The sequence below is a fragment of the Tauraco erythrolophus genome, chromosome W (genome assembly GCF_009769465.1).
Source record: "Tauraco erythrolophus isolate bTauEry1 chromosome W, bTauEry1.pri, whole genome shotgun sequence".
Lineage (NCBI taxonomy): Eukaryota > Metazoa > Chordata > Aves > Musophagiformes > Musophagidae > Tauraco > Tauraco erythrolophus.
Window position 1 is genome coordinate 29,475,985 of NC_141497.1, and position 19,815 is coordinate 29,495,799.

General features: G+C 49.1%; 1 protein-coding gene across 1 annotated transcript in view; it reads left to right on the forward strand.

Annotated features, from left to right (window-relative positions):
* The first annotated feature begins 3,781 nt into the window (after positions 1-3,781).
* LOC147526298 (E3 ubiquitin-protein ligase RNF38-like) overlaps positions 3,782-19,815 on the forward strand; it is a 126,536-nt gene continuing 110,502 nt past the window's right edge. Inside the window, exon 1 of the mRNA XM_086630134.1 lies at positions 3,782-3,886. Within this exon, the coding sequence (XP_086486260.1) occupies positions 3,782-3,886 (105 nt within the window). The remainder of the gene's footprint in view (positions 3,887-19,815) is intronic.

Sequence of the window (19,815 nt, forward strand, 5' to 3'; positions counted from 1 at the left end):
GTTTCATGTCGAATGGGGAGAGTAGGTCAGTATTTAATATCCTGATGATCTGCATGACCTGAGGAGAGTCTAAGCCGTATTGTGCTACCTTGGTTTGCAGGTCTTGGACTACCTTCCAGGCGATGGTTTCGTGTTTGTCAATTTGACCTGAGTTAGGAAGCGCCTTTTGTACTGGGAAGGCTTGGATAAGATCCTCTGTTTGTTCATTGCTTCCCTGAACAATCTGCTCAGACCCCTTTTCAGGCAACCCAACTTTTTCTATTAGATCCCAGTCGCCAGCTTCCAGAGCCCGCCTCTTGACTTCTTCCCAGAACCGTTTTGAATTTTTTGGACGCACAGTCACCTTGCATTCAGGAAGCGTCCAGGGACGGTTGTGGGCCGGCCATGTTTGTTGTCATCTGACTGTCACCACGGCTTCCTGCAGTGATGAAACATCATCAGGCAGGGGTGTGTCCAATGGCTTCTGACAGGCTGCAGACGCTGGGCCAATGGGTCATGTAAAGGCGGAGGATGTGGCCGGTTGTGGAACAGTCCATGGAGATGCAGTCTGGATTGTGGAAACTTGTGTCAGCACCATTGTCTGTGAAGGTGCCACTGCTGTTGTCAGTAGCATGCTTGGCGCCACTTCCAGGGTCGTTGCTGGGCTGGTTGGCACGGCCAGCCCAGGTTGTCCCGGTACGGATTCGGCAGCAGTAACCTGCCGCAACATTTCCATCAATGCCGTTAGTTGTTGCGACATTCCTTGCAAACCTGCCATAACCTGCTGTATTATGAAATGCGTTGTTCGGGGTTGCTCCATTTGTGCCCGTGACAGATAGCCGGGCGCTATGGGTGATGCCGCAGGACATGAAATTGCGGTAAACCAGGGTGCCATGCCCAGGAACTGTCCTTGTGGTGCCTGGTCTGGTTGAGAGGCCAATGGCGGAGCAGTAGGAAGAACACGTTCTGCTGTAATGGCTGAAGTAGCCGGTTGAGATGCAGAAGAAGGGGAGGCTGTTGGGGCAAAGGGTGGGGGACGCTCCAATGCTTTGTCTTGTCCGGAGGAGCATTCCCGCAAAAAATCACGAGGAGGACACTTGAGTTGGTCATAATCTCACAGGGAGGGGTAAAGCTTCTGTGCAGTCCCCACAACTTTCTCCATATCTGAGGACAGCGGGGGCACAACTGGTGCACTACCCATGGTCACTCCCCTTTCAGATAACTCATCGTCCCCTTCAGAAACTTCACTTGCGGATTCATCAGAATCTGGCAATACTTTGTCCTTCCTTTCTACCGTCCATTTCTGCATTACATCATATACAGTTCCCCAAATACATAGCAGACCGGTCAGGTTCTTTCATCCAAATACTGTTTCATAGATTAGCTTATCCCCTAGCTGCTTCCACACTTCTGAGCTAAAGGGAGTGTTGAAGTCGGTCAGGCATTCATGCTCTGCCGCCCAATCTAACAGCTCACAGAGAGCTTCATCACGTATTTTAGCACCTGCAATTGTCATTGCAGGTTTGAGAATGGAAAACATCATGCTTTCTTTTGTGGTGCTTTGTCCCATCATTCTAATTTGCAGTTCATCCCTTGGAGCCCCATGTGCGGAAGCACATACCTTCAGATCTTAGTTGTGGCTGGATCACATCGGGGTCACCAGTTGTCACAGCTGGAAGGCTTCAGGTGGCTCCAAGCAGACCAATGTTCTAATGCAAAGGCTTTAGACTCTACTCTAACAAAGGCCCACACTCCTCCACAACTCAGGAGGAAAGGCCTCACCCTTAGGAGTAAACGCCCTGCCTTAAATAGTCAGGAGTCACATGGTTTGCTAGATGGGTCAAGGCTATTGGTCACTTGACCATCCATCTCCCAGAGTGATTGGCTGAATGCTACAGCACCTGTTTCAAGGTAACTTTCCCAGTGTAACGAGCTACAGGTGTTTCTTAGTTAGCCTGCATAGGGAAAGAACTTTCACAGGATGCTGCAGCAGCCAAAAGGTTTCTCCACAGTGGCCATCCTCTGGACCCTCTCCAACTGGTCCATGTCCTTCTTATGTTGGGGGCTCCAGAACTGGACGCAGTACTCCAAGTGAGGTCTCACGAGGGCAGAGTAGAGGGGAAGAATCACCTCTCTTGACCTGCTGGCCACGCTCCTCTTGATGCAGCCCAGGATGCGGTTGGCCTTCTGGGCCGCAAGAGCACATTGCCGGCTCATATTGAGCTTCTCGTCCACCAGTACTCCCAAGTCCTTCTCCTCAGGGCTGCTCTCGATCCATTCACCACCCAGTCTGTATTTGTGCCTGGGATTGCCAGGACCCAGATGTAGGACCTTGCATTTGGCCTGGTTGAACTTCATGAGGTTGACATGGGCCCACCTCTCCAGCCTGTCGAGGTCCCTCTGGATGGCATCCCTCCCTTCCAGCATGTCGACAGCACCACACAGCTTGGTGTCATCGGCGAACTTGCTGAGGGTGCACTCCATGCCACTGTCCACGTCACCGACAAAGATGTTGAAGAGGGCCGGGCCCAACACAGACCCCTGAGGGACACCACTCGTGACCGGTCTCCACTTGGACATCGAGCCGTTGACCACTACTCTCTGAGTGCGGCCATTGAGCCAATTCCTTATCCACCGAGTGGTCCATCCATCAAACCCATGCCTCTCTAGTTTAGAGAGAAGAATGTCGTGCGGGACAGTGTCAAAAGCTTTGCACAAGTCCAGGTAGATGATATCCATTGGTCGACCCTTGTCCACCGATGCTGTCATCCCATTTCCCCATCATTCCCCCTTCTTATTTTAAAAGCATATTCTCCAAAGTACCATGTGCGTGTTCTATGATCGGTTGCCCAGTAGGATTGTAAGGAATACCAGTAACATGCTCAATACCTTATGATGACAAAAATACATATGTCTGATAAGAAGTGTATGCCAAAGTTCCTGCGAGCGTAAACCACGAGGATTAACACCATTCACTGGTGGCATAATCATATTTTAACAGCTAGTACACAATTGTACAATTGAGCGGGCTTGCTGTCATGTTATACCAAATTGTCACCTAATAGCATTAGCATTCTGATGGTAGAAGTCATGCAAGATGTTTGCCTGCATGAGCGAGTTTGGTACAAGAGCTGCACTCGTGAGAGGCTCAGCTCACCTGTTCCCTTCTGCTATAGGCCCTGGCAGCGCGGTGTGCGCTTGCAGATGTGCGATGGAATATGCATGTTTACGGTTTTGCAACACTGATATTAATTGTTGAAATTGCTGGCACAGAAGAGGATTAGTTATTTCCCGCAATGCCAATCGAGACGATCCAAGTTAAGATGTGCTGTCTCTTGGTAAAACCTTGGCCATGGGCAGCGGCGACGCAGCCGCTCTCCAGGCTGGGTCTGCGGCGGCGGTGGGGGGCCAGCCCTGCCTCGCCTCAGCCGGGCGGGGGGGAAAAACGGGGGGGGACGGACGGGGACGACGACCCAGCAGCCCTGTGCCGGCCGCCTCCCTTGTTGTTGTTGTTGCTGTTGTTGTTGCCATGTCTCCGTCCCCTCCAGCCGCGGCTCGCTCCGCACACGAGCGGCAGCGCCGAGGCAAACGCCGCGCCCGCGGCCCCGGCCGGCAGCAGCAGCGGCGTTCCCGGGGCGCCGCCGGGCGCGGGGGTCCGATGTACCGACTTCGTTGGAAGAGGGGGAAAGCAATAAGTCTGTCTTTCGTTCGGGGCCCTGGATCAAAAGGATTCGATGATGACTTTTCCAGGCCGGCAGCTCCGCACAGCTCCTCTGCCGGTGGGGCCGCGGCGGAGGCGGGGATGGGGCTGCTGGCTCTGCCGGTGCCAGCGGCGCTGCCGGGGCTACCGGGGGAGGCGGACGCTGATGTTCCCTCGCCCTCGCTCTCTCCCGCCGTGCCCTTCAAGGTGTGATAAATGAGTGAGTCCCAAACAGAACTCCAATTAAAGTTTACAATTTATTAGGCGAATAAAAGCAAGCAAACAGCGCTGGGTGCGCCGGGAGTCTCCGCTCCACCAAGACGCACACCTGCCGTGGCAGTTTTTCTTGTATTTATACAAACACACTCATAGCCCCCCCAAAAAGGTCAGTTTTTTCCCATGAGATCATTTCTATAGTCCCCGCCTCAGGATCCGCCTCAGGCTCCTCCTCAACACGCCTCCTGGTGGTCGTGGGCCTGGGTCTTCAGGATGAAGGCCGGAGGTCTTCCTCACGTGGGCAGGGGTCTTCAGGATGAAGGCTGTAGGTCTTCCTCACTGTGCACTTTTCACCTCTTCTTTAAAATTCCCGATTTGGCTGCGTTTGCAGAGCCAAACCGGTTCCAGCCTGGCCTGTCCTTGAGTGGACATCTGGTTGTCTCTTACCTATTACTGCCTGAAGACAAATGTTAGTTCTTGTTAGTCCTTATCTTGCCCACATAGGCTAGTTTTTGTCTCCCTTCCTCCCTACAGATGTGTGGGTCATGAGTTACGACTTTGCTGGCATTTGTCTTATCTCTCTCACCAACCTCCTCCCTGGGCAGCCAGCAGGGACTGGGACTTCACAACTTAATCAAGGCAAGCAATAATTCATTCAGCAGTTAATGTAGCAGTTAGTATTGAACATTTAAACAATAACTTGTTAGTATTTAAAAGCAAGCAATAACTAATATATACCCTCTTATGTGATTTTGTCTATTTCTGTATCCCCTTTGTCAGCCCCCCCTTTTTTATTAAATCAAGTAAATTCTTTTACTTGCATAAGTTTCCTGATTGATATAACACTTTGTGCACTGAAAATACACACACCAAACCCATATGTACAGCAGTGTCAGTAGCAATATTAAAGCAGCTGCAGCTATTAACAGTATTGTCACAGGATATTTTAAATGACTGAAAAATCCTGGAGCTGAAGGTGACCACCTGAAGAGAGCTTCCCAGCATCTATGCTCTCCATCCTTTTCTACTTTTCACCATTTCCTTTTATTTCATTTTGCATCACGATGAACTGTCACCAGAGCTCTTTGTTCTGCAGTGCCAGAGCATCCTGTGTATCACTCTGGTGGTCGACAGCATCATGAGGAATTTCGCAGGTTTGTGTTTTTGCATTTCACAGAGATCTTAAACTAAGATAATCATTTATCTTGAATAGGCACACCCCACTCCTTACCACCATATTGACACGAATCAAATGAACATATTTCACAAAGGCCTCGAACACAGCACACCAGGCTGTCAGCTGTCGGTGCACGGCAGCATCCCCACGGGTGGCTGCGTCCCAAAGTTTAACGTCTATAGTGTCCCAAGTCCTTGTCATGTATATATTTGAAGAGTTTGCCTCTGGTATGTGAGCTGATACCCAAACCAGGAGTACCAGGAGTTTTATCAAGTCAGTACTGTTAATGGTGCTGTTCTGTTTCTCTAGCACTTTTGTCAACACCTGAACTACAGACTTATGTTCTGTTAAAGCTGTGCTTCCCATCGTTCCCAGTCTCTTACCTCCTTCTGTTGAGGCAGTTGTCGCTTTTTTTTTTTTTCTGTCTTTAGATTCTTACTTCTTCTTTCTTTTGGTTCCTAATTCGTGACAGTAGATCTGCTCCGGCTTTCCTCTATAGGCCGCCTGTAGTCACTCGTCCTTCCTTCTGCGAAATTAGCACACTCGTTCACAACAAGTAATAAGGTCCCGAACGTGAGGTTAGCTCATTCTTCGGGTATGTGCCGAACGTGAGCCCAGCTCATTCTCCGGCGCGACAGTGAATTCCTTTTGCAAATCTATCCCCTTGATTTGCCATATTTGCAGAAATGCTGCAAATAAATCATATGCTGCTTGCCTTTCCATACCTTTATCGTCAGTGCTGTTGCGGCCCTCCAGGCTTCGGCAGCACGTATCGGTCGAGCTCGTCTATACGGTCACTCGAGGCGCGGTGCATGTCTTTAAGATTTTGCACTTTCGCCCAAGGCGCGGTGCACGTCTTTAAGATTTTGCACTTTCGCCGTCCCTGCCGCTGTGGGACCCGAACTCCTTTGTCGCTTGACCGTGACGCCTTTGTCAGTCGGGGTCACCATTTGTCAGAGTCGACGGGAGACAAACACATCCTATGATGATCAGTAAGCCTCGTTTATTGCGCAGTTCTTATTGCTTATATAGACGGTATTTGCCAATAATCCTGAGACCACACCTTTTCTACACCATTATTGGATGATACATACGCTTGTCATATTTAACAGCTTATTTCAAACAGGTACCCGCCTAGCGAAGCTCTGCTCTAAGCAAACACTACTCCCTTATCATACTGCATAGTTTTCTTATCCTTAACTTCAAAGGCATTCTGCCCTTGAGGCCTAACTTTCGAGCTCCAGTCTATTTACACAGAGTTTTCTTCGTGCAGTCTCTTCTGCACTCCAACAGCAATTGGCACCTATTGCTCTTCGACCCTCAGCAATCCCAAAACAGAAGGGTCATTGAGAGACCAGGCAAAGTAAACAGCTGCTTGATTTCCTCTGTCTCCAAGGCAGCTATGTCAAAAGCCCACCGATACCCTTTTGGGTCCTTGAAATACCCTCTCTTAAGATAATCTATGCCAATGATGCACGAAGTCTCTGGGCCAGTCAGAATGGAGTGTTTTTGCCACTGCTTCCCAGTTAGGCTCACTTTGGCCTCCAACACAGTCAGCTGTTGGGACCCCCTTGTCACTCCAGAAATATAAATGGGTTCTTCTGCTCTAAAGTTCGATGGCATCAGCGTGCATATGGCACCAGTGTCCACTAAAGCCTTATACTTTGGGGGGTCTGATGTGCCAGGCCAGTGAATCCACACAGTCCAGTAAACTCAATTGTCCCTCTTCTCCACCTGGCTGGAAACAGGGCCCCTGTAACACTGGCTAGCATCTCCATAACTCACTTCTTGTGCAGGAGGATCAACAGGATTAGGATCGAGGAAAGGATTGTGAGAAGGATTAGCTCTCCTACTTGGTCTGAACTACTCACTGGAGACTGGAACAAGGAAAGGATTAAGGGTAGGATTAGCTCTCCCACTCAGTTTAGGAAACTGCTCACTGGAGATGGGAGCAATAACTTAGAAGAACTGGAAAAATCCCTATTTCTGGTTGTTTTACCTTGCAACTGGCGTATCCGTACCTCTAGGACTGAGGTAGGTTTTCCATTCCACCTTCTCATGTCTTGTCCATGATCACGCAGCTAAAACCACAGCCTGCCCTGTGGTGTATACCATCTCTCTTGAGTAAGGGAAAGCTTGGTCCTAATAGTTGAAATACTGGAATGTACAGGTGGGAAGTAGGACATTTCTTCTTTAAATTGTCGGAACTCCTGGGACAATTTCTCCACAGACAAGATGCAAACCTGTAGGGAAGTACTCTCTTCATATTGTCAGAGTCGAGTAACCACATCACTCACGGGTCATGCATCTTCTTTGAGATCCATCACTGCCAATGAGGAAGAATATGATGGTGGCACATTCCGTAGAACCTTCTGCCACATGGATCATGTGCTCTGGACTTTATCCGGATCTTCGGGTAACAGCAAGTTTCTCAAGTCATAATAAATCACCTCTCACATGGTTAGTTCCCTCAGGTACTGGATACCTCTCTCAATGTTGACTCACTTGCCTGGATTACATGCAATCTCTTCCTTGAAAGGTGTCCTGGTTTTGACTGGGACAGAGTTAGTTCTTCTTTTTAGCAGCTAGAAGAGCTCTTTGTTTTGGTTTTAGTCTGGGATTCGTTATGAGAAGAATGTTGATAGCGCACTGATGTTTATAGTTGGCACTGAGACATCAAGGACTTTTCAGCTTCCCATGGTTTGGCAGGGTGCAGGAGCACAACAGGCTAGGGGGAGCATATCCAGGACAAAGGATTCACAAGTCTCCTTATGTTTTGAATTTAGTCTTAGAATTGAGAACTAAATTGGCCAGTGGAATATTCCATATCATGCAACATCATGCACAGTTGTCGTGGTTTTAGGCTGATCCAGCAACTAAAACTCACAGTCTCTCCTTCTCCAGTAAAGTGGAGAGGAGAAAAATATAATAAAGGGACTGAGGGTCGAGACAAGAACAGAGGGAGCACCCACCAACCATGGTCCCGGGCAAAACAGACTTGGCTTTCTTAAAAGCAAACAATTTATTGATGGTTACTTAAAAGGACAAAGGGAAACAAAACCAGTTACGTGAGAGGATAAAAAGAAACAAAACCAGATCTTAAAACCAACACCTTCCTCCTCCCCCTCCCCTTCCTTTTCCTCCCAGCTCTACCTCCTCCCCCCAGCGGCGCAGGGGGCAGGGACTGGGGGAGTGCAGGTCAGTTCATTCCATGCTGTTACTGCTGCTTCTCTCTTAAAGGAGGAGGAGTCCTTACGCCCTTTTCCCCTGCTCCAGTGGATCCCCTACTCACGAGGAAAAATCCACAAACTTCTCCAGCGTGAGTCCAGCCCACAGGAAACAATCCTTCCCCATGGATTGCCCCAGTGTGGGCTTTACCACAGTCTCGGATTCTTAGGGAGTTGTAGTCACTCGCTCCGGCATGGGTCGTCACACAGACTCCAGATGCCTCTTTGCCTTGTCGTGCAACCCAACATGACCGTCCTCAGGCTCAGGCATCTCCTCTCCACGGGCTGCAAGCGAGTCTCTACTCCACCAAGGCCGTCCTGGTTGCAGGGGGGCCGCCTGCTATCTCACCACCAGCTGCAGGGGAAATTCAGCTCTGGCACACCTCCTCCCGCTCCATCCTCACTGACCTGGTGTTGATGCAGCTGTTTCTCTCAGATCTCAGTCCTCTCCAGGTGAATTCAGCCCAGTGGGCACCCTGGGAGTGGGGTGCTCCCCGAGTTCCCCAGCTGGCTCCGCCGCCGCCATCCTCAGTGAGCGGTGCCGGCCCGACGCAGGCAGCCGCCCGGCCAGGAGCCAGGAACCAGGGGCAGTGCCCTCGCTCCTGGGCAAAGCACCTTTTCCGGTTCCTTTGTCCTGACTTAAATAGGGCAATTCGCAGAGGCACTGATTGGCTCAACCCCGAGGGGGATGGCAGTCCGATCTGGTGGCCAGAACCAAGTCTGACCCGGTTCCAAAACCAGGGAGGTCACAGGGAGCAAAGCCCCTCTCCTGCCACCAGAACCCCCACCCCCCCCACATCAAACCATGACACCAGTATATAGATGAGGGTTGACCAGAAAGAAGGGCTCTTGCTCTCATCTCAACCCACAAGTCTCCTTCCCTTTTCCCCTTTAATTTGCTTCCTCATCCCCAGGGCGTGGGGGAGGGTGAGTGATCAACTCTATGGCCTTTAGCTGCCAGCTGGGCTAAACCATGACAAAGGAAACCTTTCCCTTACACCTGCCAGGAGCCATCTCCAAAGGCTGCTGACTTGCATCCCTTTTCCAATTGCTTTATCAATGCCTCCATCTGTAGTGAGAGCTCTCAGCTACCTGGCTTCTCTACTATCTAAATCCAGGCTACTGGCCTTATTGTCCCAGCATCTGAGCAGCCAGGTGGCAATGTGCTCACCTTGATGATGGCTGTAATCTTTTCAAATGTCTCTCAGCTCATTCATGGTTAGAGATCCGGTGGTTACCTTCTAGTCTATAAGATCTTCCTCTCTTTTCTACCAAGTTCTTCCTCTCTCTCCCGTTGTCATGACAGCCCTGCTTTAGCATAACCTGCCTCCTCTTCCTTTTCTTCTTCTTCCAATTCTGTCTCAGCTCTCTTCCGCAAAGTTCTACTTGAGAGGAATTGGAAAGTTCTTCCTCCTGTTTTCGTGATGGGCCTGCTTTAGAGTAACCTGCCTTCACTTCTTCATCTAGTTGTCATGATGGCCCTGCTTTCTCCTCTTCTTCTTCTTCTTCTTCTTCTTCTTCTTCTTCTTCTTCTTCTTCTCCACTCCTTTTAAAATGTGCTGACTTTTCCATATGGGGCAACTGATAATGGTATAGCCCATGAAATACCTCCCATTTTTTGAGTAGGTGCAGTACTTGTGTTTGAGATTTGACTAGGCATTGCAGGTGTCAGGGTTTGAGTAGCCGCAGTGCTTTTCATGAGGGTTGAGTCCACAACTGATGTGATATCGGTAACTAATTGGTAGATATTTCTAAATGCTTGATTAACCCTAATTGTTATTCATAATTAGATGTACATTCGGGAGACCTTGGAACAGAATCGTACACGTTTGACCATTCCAATGGTATTCAACATTCTCAGAATCCTCAAAAGCTTTTGTAAATGGTCTAGAGGGAGAGGGGAAAGTGAAGGGAGACGTCCCCCTCGTGTATCGGCTCTCCAAAGGAAAACAGCAACCGGTGTAATTGGCAACAATGCCCACCAGGTGGCGCGTAATGCTCGGAAATGAAGCCCACATCGCCACCTACCTCTGCACCGCTGAATACAGGTACAGAATTGGTCCCAACACTTGCTATTATCAGCACTACATAGCACAAGGCAGCGATGCCCTTAATCAGCGAAATAATATCTTTCATCCCAATCCAACATCTAGAGATAGTGAACCGCATATAAATACTGACAAACAGCATAAACCACGTAAAAACACTGACAAATACAGCAGATAAGGTGCTAAATAATACAACTTTGAAATCAACTCTGAAAGCATATAAAACAATATTCCAGCTAGTGACATCCAAGAAAACATAATGAATATTTATAGCAAATTTGTTTTAACACACTCTGGTCAAATCTGTTGTTATCTCAATCCTTCGAGCCCCACGTTGGGCGCCATAAAGGACTGTCGTGGTTTAACACGTCTGGCAACTAGATGCCATGAAGCCACTTGCTCACCCTCTGACACTCCCTGAGGAATGAGGAAGAGAATTAAAGGGCAAAAGGGAAGGAGATTCGTGGGTTGAGATAAGAACAAATTAAAAATAAAAATAATAATATAAAATTAAAAGTAATAATTATAATAATAATATATACAAACAAGTGATGCACATTATAATTACTCACCACCCAGTGACCAAGCCTGTCCTGTCTCGGCAAGCAATGCTGTAACAGAGAAGTCCCAACACCACAAGCTCGGATGACTGACATACTCAAAAAGAGAGCAAGAGAGAGATAGAACTCCAAGAGTCTGAGAAGAGAGAGTCTCACAGAAGAGAGAACGATTCTAACTTCTTGGTCAACCCTCATCTATATACTGGGCATGACTTTGCATGTTATGGAATATTCCATTGGCCAATTTGTTCCTCAGTCCTAAGTCTAAGTTCAAATCATAAGGGAGTTGTAGGCCCTTTATCCCAGCTATACTCTACCCCCCAGCCTGTTGTGCCCCTGCACACTGGCAAAAACATGGGAAGCTGAAAGGTCCTTGAGGCCTCAGTGCCAACTATAAAAATCAGTGTGCTATCAACATTCTTCTCATAACAAATTTCATATTTAATCCAAAACAGAGCTATTCTAGCTACTAAAAAGGAAAACTCACTCAATCCCATCCAAAATCAGGACAGTACTGTAGCAGGAATCACCCAAACCAATGGAGGATGCACCTCCAAGAAGCAGTGCAAGTGCAGCAGTGAACCAACCTGAGCTGGCTTTGGTGCCCAGTAACTCCACGCAACACACCAGCTCTCCTGTCCTGAGTGACCACCATAACAGTTGGAGCCCAAAGTCATGGAATAAATGAACTGAATAGACATTTTATGGATATTTTACAAGAGTAGTCCATAGACTAAGGGAATTATATCGGTGTAAATATCAAAGGATTGGATGGGTGGTGGTGGTTAATGAGGATATATCAGATAGTGTGGGACCTGAGCATGGCATAAATGGTATGGGGTAGAGATTGCACTGGTTTTGACTAGGATAGATTTAATTTTCTTCATAATAGTTATTATGGGGCTATGTTTTAGATTTGTTCTGGAAACAGTGTTGATAACACACTGTCATGGTTTGAAGTGGGGGGGGGAGGTCCGGGTGGCAGGAGCTGCCCATCAGACCTGACTCCCATCCCCCTCGGGGCTTGAGCCAATCGACGCCTCTGCAAATTGCCCTATTTACGTCGGGACAAAGGAACCGGAAAGGTGTGCCTGTGCCCAGGAGCAAGGAGAAGGGAGGGGGGCACGGCCCCCACTCCCGGTGCCGGGCCGGGCTGGTGGCCCGGGCCGGGCCGGTGCCCACCCCGTCGAGGATGGCGGCAGCAGAGCCGCTTGGGGAACTCAGGGAGAGCTCCGCTCCCGGGGCGCCCACCGGGCCGAGTTCACCCAGAAAGGACTGAGATCTGAGAGAAACGGCCACACAGATAAGAGGTCAGTGAAGATGGAACGGAACAACGTGTGCCGCGGCTGAGTCCCCCTTGCCAGCAGCCCCTTTGCAACCAGTCCTCGGTGGAGCAAGCAGAGACCCACTCGCAGCCCGTGGAGGATCCACGTCGAGAAGAGATGCCAGAGCCTGAGTATGGTATGCATCTAGAGTCTGTGGGATGACCCCCGCCGATGGGGAGGTGTTTCATTAAAGGAGATGCCTGAGACTATTGTGAATCATGGGCACAGGTCGAGGCGCATTTACGCATTTACGCATCTAAGTCTGTATGGAGACACATTTGAGGTCAATATGACGACCCACGCCGGAGCGCATTTAAAGTTTGTATGATGACCCACGCCAGAGCGAGTGGCTACAGCTCCTTAAAAGCCCAGGACTGGTAAAGCCCGCACTTGGGGCAAATCCAATGGGGTAAGGATTTGCCTCCTAGCGGGCAGGTTTCACGCTTTCGCCGTGAGTAGGGGATCCACTGGAGCAAGGGACAATGGTGTAAGGACTCCTTTTCCTTTAAGAGAAGCGGCGGTAACAACATGGAATGAACTGACCTGCACTCCCCCATTCCCTGCCCCCCTGCGCCGCTGGGGGGAGGAGGTAGAGCCGGGAATAAGAGGCAAAAGAGGGGGAGTGGTGTTGTTTTTAAGACCTGGCCTTGTTTTCTTGTTATTCTCTCAAGTAACTGTTTTTGTGTGCTTTTTTTTTTTTTTCCCTTTCTAGGTAGCTGTTAATAAATAGTTTTGCTTTAAGAAAACAGCCTCTTTTGCCCGGGACCGTGGTTGGTGGGTGCTTCTCTGTTCCTGTCTCGACCCTCAGCTCTTTTATTACATTTTTCTCCTCTCCATTTTACTGGGGTGGGAGAGCTGCGTGGGGTTTAGTTGCCGGATCGGCCTAACCCACGACACACACTCATGTTTTAGTCATTGCTGAACAGTGCTTGCACAGCGTCAAGGCCTTTTCTACTTCTCACACTGCCCTGCCAGTGAGTAGGCTGACTCCAGCTGACCAAAGGGATATTCCATACTGTATGATGTCATGCTCAGCAATAAAAACTAGACAGGGAGGGAGAAGTTTGCTGGGGCTGCTGTTTCTCAGGGACTGGCTGGGCATCAGCTGGCTGGTAGTGAAAAATTGTGGGATTTTTGCATAACTTGTTTTTCTGGATTTGGGGAGTGTTTGTTTTTATTTTTTCTCTTTATTTCATATTAAACTGTCTTTATCTCAACCCATGAATTTGCACACTTTTGCCCATCCAGTTCTCTCCTCCATCTCACCGTAGGGGGAGTGAGCAAGTGACTGTGTGGTGCTTAGCTGCCTACCAGGTGTAAACCACAACACTGCGTCTGTGTGTGCATGCCTCTGTCTGTCTCTCTCTGCATCTCTGCGTGTGTGCTTCTCTCTGTCTCTCTCTACGCATCAGTCTGCGCATGTCTCTATGTGCACATCTATCGATATCTCCTCCACTGCCTCAGCGCATATACATTTCTGCGGCATCTCCATTTCTCTGCGTCTTTGCGTAGGAATAGAATCATACAATGGTTTGAGTTAGAAGCAACCTTAAAGATCATCTAATTCCAACCCCCCTGCCACAGGCAGAGACACCCTCCACTACACCAGGTTGCTCAAAGCCTCATCCAACCTGACCATGAACACTTCCAGGGATGGGGCAGCCACAACTTCTCTGGGCAACCTGTTCCAGTGTTTCACCACGCTCAGATTGAAGAATTTCTTCCTTATATCTAAAACCAATCAATCCTCTTTCAGTTTAAAGCCATTGCCTCTTGTCCTATCGCTATACACCCTTGTAAAAATCCCTCTCCAGCTTTCTTGTAGGTCCCCTTTAGGTACTGGAAGACCACTATAAGGTCTCCTCAGTCTCCTCTTCTCCAGGCTGAACAGCCCCAACTCTCTCAGCCTGTCTTCATAGGAGACGTGCTCCAGGCCTTGGATCGTCTTCTTTGCCCTCCTCTGGACCCACTCCAACAGCTCCATGTCCTTCTTGTGTTGGGGGCCCCAGAGCTGAAAACGGTACTCCAGGTGGGGTCTCATGAAAGCAGAGGAGAGGCAGAATCATCTCCCTTGACCTGCTGGCCACACTTCTTTGGATGCAACCCAGGACACGGTTGGCTTTCTGGGCTGCAAACGCACGTTGCCAGCTCAATATTGAGCTTTTCATCAACCAACACCCCCAAGTCCTTCTCCTCAGGGCTGCTCTCAATCCATTCTCCACCCAGCCTGTACTTGTGCATGGGATTGCCCCGACCCACGTGCAGGACCTTACACTTGGCCTTGTTGAACTTCATGAGGTTCGCATAGACCCACCTCTCCAGCCTGTCAAGGTCCCTCTGGATGGCATCCCTTCCCTCCAGCGTGTCCACAACACCACACAGCTTGGTGTCATCAGCAAACTTGCTGAGGGTGCACTCAATCCCACCATCCATGTCGCTGACAAATACGTTAAACATCACCGGCCACAGTACTGACCCCTGAGGAACAGCTCTTGTCACTGGCCTCCACTTGGACATCGAGTTGTTGACCGCAACTCTTTGAGTGCAACCTTCCAGTCAATTCCTTATCCACCGAGTGGTCCATCCGTCAAATCCATGTCTCTCCAGTTTAGAGACAAGAACGTCGTACAGGACAGTGTCAAATGATTTGAACAAGTCCAGGTAGGTGATGTTAGTTGCTCTTCCCTTACCTACCAATGCTGTAACCCCGTCATAGAAGGCCACCACATTTGTCAGGAATTATTTACCCTTAGTGAAACCATGTTGACTGTCGCCAGTCACCTCCTTATTTTCCATATGCCTTAGCATAGTCGCCAGGAGGATCTGCTCCGTGATCTTGTCGGGCACAGAGGTGAGACTGACTGGCCTGTAGTTCCCCGGGTCTTTTTTTTCCCCCTTTTTAAAAGTAGGGGCTATGTTTCCCTTTTTCCAGTCATTGAGAATTTCACTGGACTGTCACGACTTCTCAAATATGATGATTAGTGGCTCAGCAACTTCATCTGCCAATTCCCTCAGTACTCGTGGATGCATCTCATCAGGTCCCATGGACTTGTGCCCCTTCAGGTTCCTTAGATGGTCTCGAATCTGACCTTCTCCTACAGTGGGTGGTTCTTCATTGTCCCAGTCCCTGCCTTTGCCTTCTGTGACTTGGGCTGTGCTGCTGGAGCTCTTGCCAGTGAAGACTGAGGCAAAGAAGTCATTTGTTACCTCAGCCTTCTCCATGTCCTGGGTAACCAGGTCTCCCTTTTCCTTTCGGAGAGGATCCCCATTTTCCCTATTCCTCTTTTTATCACTGACATATCAATAGAAGCTTTTCTTGTCGCCATTGAAGTCCCTGGCCAGATTTAATTCTATCAGTGCTTTAGCTTTCCTAACCTGATCCCTGGCTGCTTGGACATTTTTCTCTATATTCCTCCCAGGCTGCCTGTCCTTGCTTCCATCCTCTGCAGACTTCCCTTTTGTGCTTGATTTTGTCCAGGAGCTTCTTGTTCATCCATGCAGGCCTTCTGGTGTTTTTGCCTGACTTCCTCTTTGTTGGGATGCACCGCTCCTGAGCTTGGAGGAGGTGATCCTTGAATATGAACCAGCTTTCTTGGGCCCTTCTTCCCTCCAGGCCTTTCTCCCATGGGACTCTCTGAAGAGGCCAAGGTCTGCTCTCCTGAAATCCAGGGTAGTGAGCTTGCTCTGCTTGAGCTTCACATTCTCCACTAGCTCCTCCTTTTTGGTGAGAACAAGGTCCAGCATTGCACCTCTCCTCATTGGTTTCTCTGTCACTTGGACTTCCTGGATTGCTTCTGCCCTGCTATGCTGTCCCTCCAACAGATATCAGGGTGGTGGAAGTCCTCCATGAGGACCAGGGCTCGTGAATGTGAGGCTGCTCCTATCTGTCTATAGAAGGCCTCATCCACTTGGTCTTCCTGGTCAGGTGGCCTTTAGCAGATCCCCACTATAATATCAGCTGTCCCTGCCCTTCCTTTAATCCTAACCCATAAGCTCTCAGTCAACTCCTCATCCATCCCCAGGCAGAGCTCCATGCACTCCAGCTGGTCTTTGACAGAAAGCGCAACACCTCCTCCTTGTTTCCCCTGCCTGTCCTTCCTAAAGAGCCTGTATCCTTCCATTCTGACACTCTGGTCATAGGAGCCATTCCGTCATGTCTCTGTGATGCCAATAAGATCATAGCCCTGGAGGTGTGCACACACTTCTAACTCCTCTTGTTTATTCCCCATGCTACATGTGTTTGCATAGAGGCATTTAAGTTGGGCCTCCGATGAATCTGACTTACTGACTGGTGTGTCTGGAATTCCTTTCTGCTGCTCTTCAGGTGCTCTCAGCTTGTCACGGGCAAGCTTGATATTATCTCCATGTCCCTTCAAGTCTAGTTTAAATCCCTGTTAATGAGCCCTGCTAGCTGTTTTGCTAAGACCCTCATTTCACTTTGAGAAAGGTGCCAGCCATTATTGAAAACCACAAAATTGTGGTGGTGACACCAACCATGGAGCCATGACACCATGGCTGCATGTCACCATGACAGCATGTCTGTCTATGTCTGTGTGTGCATGCTTGTATATCTCTGCATCTGTGCGTGCTCGTGCCTTTCTTCCTTTGCATCTGTGCACGTCTGTGTGTCTATCTGCATGAGTGTCTCTCGGACACTCTTCCTCTGAATCTGTCAGTGCACGCATTTGTGTGTGCACACGTCGTTCTCTCTGTCTCACTTTATGCCTCTGTGTACATGCATGTCTGTTCCTCTGTGTGTGCGTACCTCTGTCTCTCTCTTCCTCTGCTTTTGTGTGTATGCATGTCTGTCTCTGCATCTGTGCATGTGCACATGTCTGTCTCTTCTTTGCGTCTGTGTGCACACGCATGTCTGCGTGTGCGTGTCTCTCTTCCTCCTGCATCTGTGCGCTCACATCTCTACCTCTCTCTCTGCACGCATGTCTCTCCACGTGTGTGCTGTGCATCTGTCTGTATCTCTTCCTCTGCATCTTTGTGCGCACTTCCATGTTTCTTTCTGTGTCTGGGGGTGCTCCAGTCTGTGTATGCACGTGTGTGTGTGTCTCTGTCTCCTCTGCATCTGTGTGCGTGTACCTGCCTCTGCCTCTTAGTCTGCACGCATGTGCCTCTCTGTCTCTCTTTCTGCCTGTGTCTGTCTCTCTCTGCATCTGTGTATGCACACAACTCTGTGTGTGTACATCTCTCTTCCTCTGCATCTGTGTGTGCACACGTCTCTGCTGCTCTTCCTCTGCATCTCTCTTTGCACATGTCCCTCTGTCTCTCCATCTGTGCATCTCTGTGTGCACATGCATCTTTTGGTCTCTCTTCTTCAACATCTGCATGTACGCACATCTCTTCATGTCTATATGTATGCGCATCTGTCTCTTTTCCTCTGCATCTGTGTGCACATGTGGTGGGTTGACATTGACTGGCTACCAGGTGCCCATCAAGCCACTCTCACTCCCCCCTCATCAGCAGGACAGAGGAAGAAAATAAGATGAAAAACTCATGGGTCGAGATAAAGGCAGTTGAATGAAAGAAAGCAAAGGCCATACACAGAAGCAAAGCAAAAAAAATTATTCTATACTTCCCATCAGCAAGTGCTGTCCAACCACTTCCTGGGAAGTATTGCTTCAGTATGTGTAGTGGTTGCTTTGGAAGACAAATGCCCCCTCTCCCTTCTTTCTATTAGCTTTTATTGCTGAGCATGACATCATAGTGTACGAAATATCCCTTTGGGTCAGCTGTCCCAGCTATGTCCCCTCCCAACTTCTTGCCCACCTCCAGCCTTGGAGGGGAGGGGAGTTGGAGAGACAGCTTTGATGTTGTGGGAGCGCTGCTCAATGTCACAACGGGAAGGCTTCAGGTGGCTCCAAGCAGACCAATGTTCCAATGCAATGGGAAGGCTTCAGGCTCTACTCTAAAGCAAGCCCACGCCCCTCCAAAACTCAGGACAAAATGCCTCGCTCTTAGGCGTAAACACCCCGCCTTAATTAGTCTGAAGTCACATGGTTTACTAGATGGGTCAAGGCTATTGGTCACTTGACCATCCATCTCCCAGAATGATTGGCTGAATGCTACAGCACCTGTTTCAAGGCAACTTTCCCAGTGTAATGAGCCACAGGTGTTTCTTAGCCAGCCTGCACAGGGAAAGAACTTTGACAGAATGCTGCAGCAGCCAGAAGATTTCTCCACAAAACCCCCTTTTTGTTTAAGATAAATTTAAATCGGGCAGGGAGATTTTCCAGCAATGCCATGGGAGATACATCTAGCAAACCAGTTATACATTCAGTTATTATTTCTAAATAGCCTTAAGGGCTCTAACATTCTGACTCCAACGGAGACTTAAAATTTCATCTCTGCTCGTAGAAGGAACAGGTTGATGGCCGATGTCATTATTTCCATTAGAAGGATCATTCAATTGATAACCTGCGTTCTGGCCATCGTTCGAACGTTGCCTGTTCTGTTTCTGATGCCGTAGGTCAGGGCGAACGCATCTTGCGGGTAGCCATCGTATCCCAGTATCTGTAGAAACGCAAGCATACCCACGACCCCAAGCAATAAGCTCATAGGGGCCTTCCCACGTCTTAGTGAGTAGATTGCGTACCTAGACTTTTGCTCAGGGCAGGTATGTCTTGCCTGAAGACTGCAATGAAAGAAAATGATTCAAAAAAATGGGATTATTTGAATTTGGTGGCACTGTAAGATGGTTAACTGAATATAACACTTTTTCTAGGTGACTCCGTGGGGTTTCTCCATGCATTCCCCCTTTTTTGTTTCTCTAAAACACGCTTCAAAGTGCCATGAGCACGTTCAACAATGGCTTGGCCAGTAGGAGAATGCGGAATACCCAAAGCACGATCTACACACCATAGTTGTAAAAACTGCTGTCTCTTCTGTGAGACATAGGCCGGGCCATTATCAGTTTTCACAGAAAAAGGCACGCCCAAGACTGCAAAAGCGAGTTTCCAATGGACAATGACATCGCCACCTTTCTCCCCAGTATGAGCAGATGCCCACATAGCTGAGGAGAAAGTGTCAATAGACACGTAAACCTGCCAAATTCAGGAACATGCGTTACATCCGTCTGCCAAAGCTGCAGGGCCTTTAGGCCTCTGGGGTTTACCCCCGATGGCAAAGGTGCAGCAAGTCCGTGACAGTCAGCGCAAGCACTGACAACGTCCCGAGCCTCAGTGGGTGTTAAGCGGAACTGTTTCTGCAGGGTATGCGCACTTTGATGGAAGAAAATATGCGATGCCTTGGCTTGTGCAATTTTGTCAGGCTGAGGTGCTACCCATGCAGGGTTAGTGTCACGTTTTGAGGTCAAAACGACCAGTCTATCAGCTCCCAAGTCAGGCGAGACCCTTGGGTCCGACTCCTCCTGCCCTCTCTTGGCAGCTCAGTAGGTTGAAGGGTGATTCGTCTGACTTATCGTGGGATCCGTCACTAATAGACAAACAGGAGGTAATTTGGCCAGTATACCAGCTCCCAAGTTAGGCGAGACCCTTGGGTCCGACTCCCCCTGCCTTCTCTTGGCAGCTCAGTAGGTCGGAGGGTGATTCGCCCACTTATTAAGGGATCGTCAC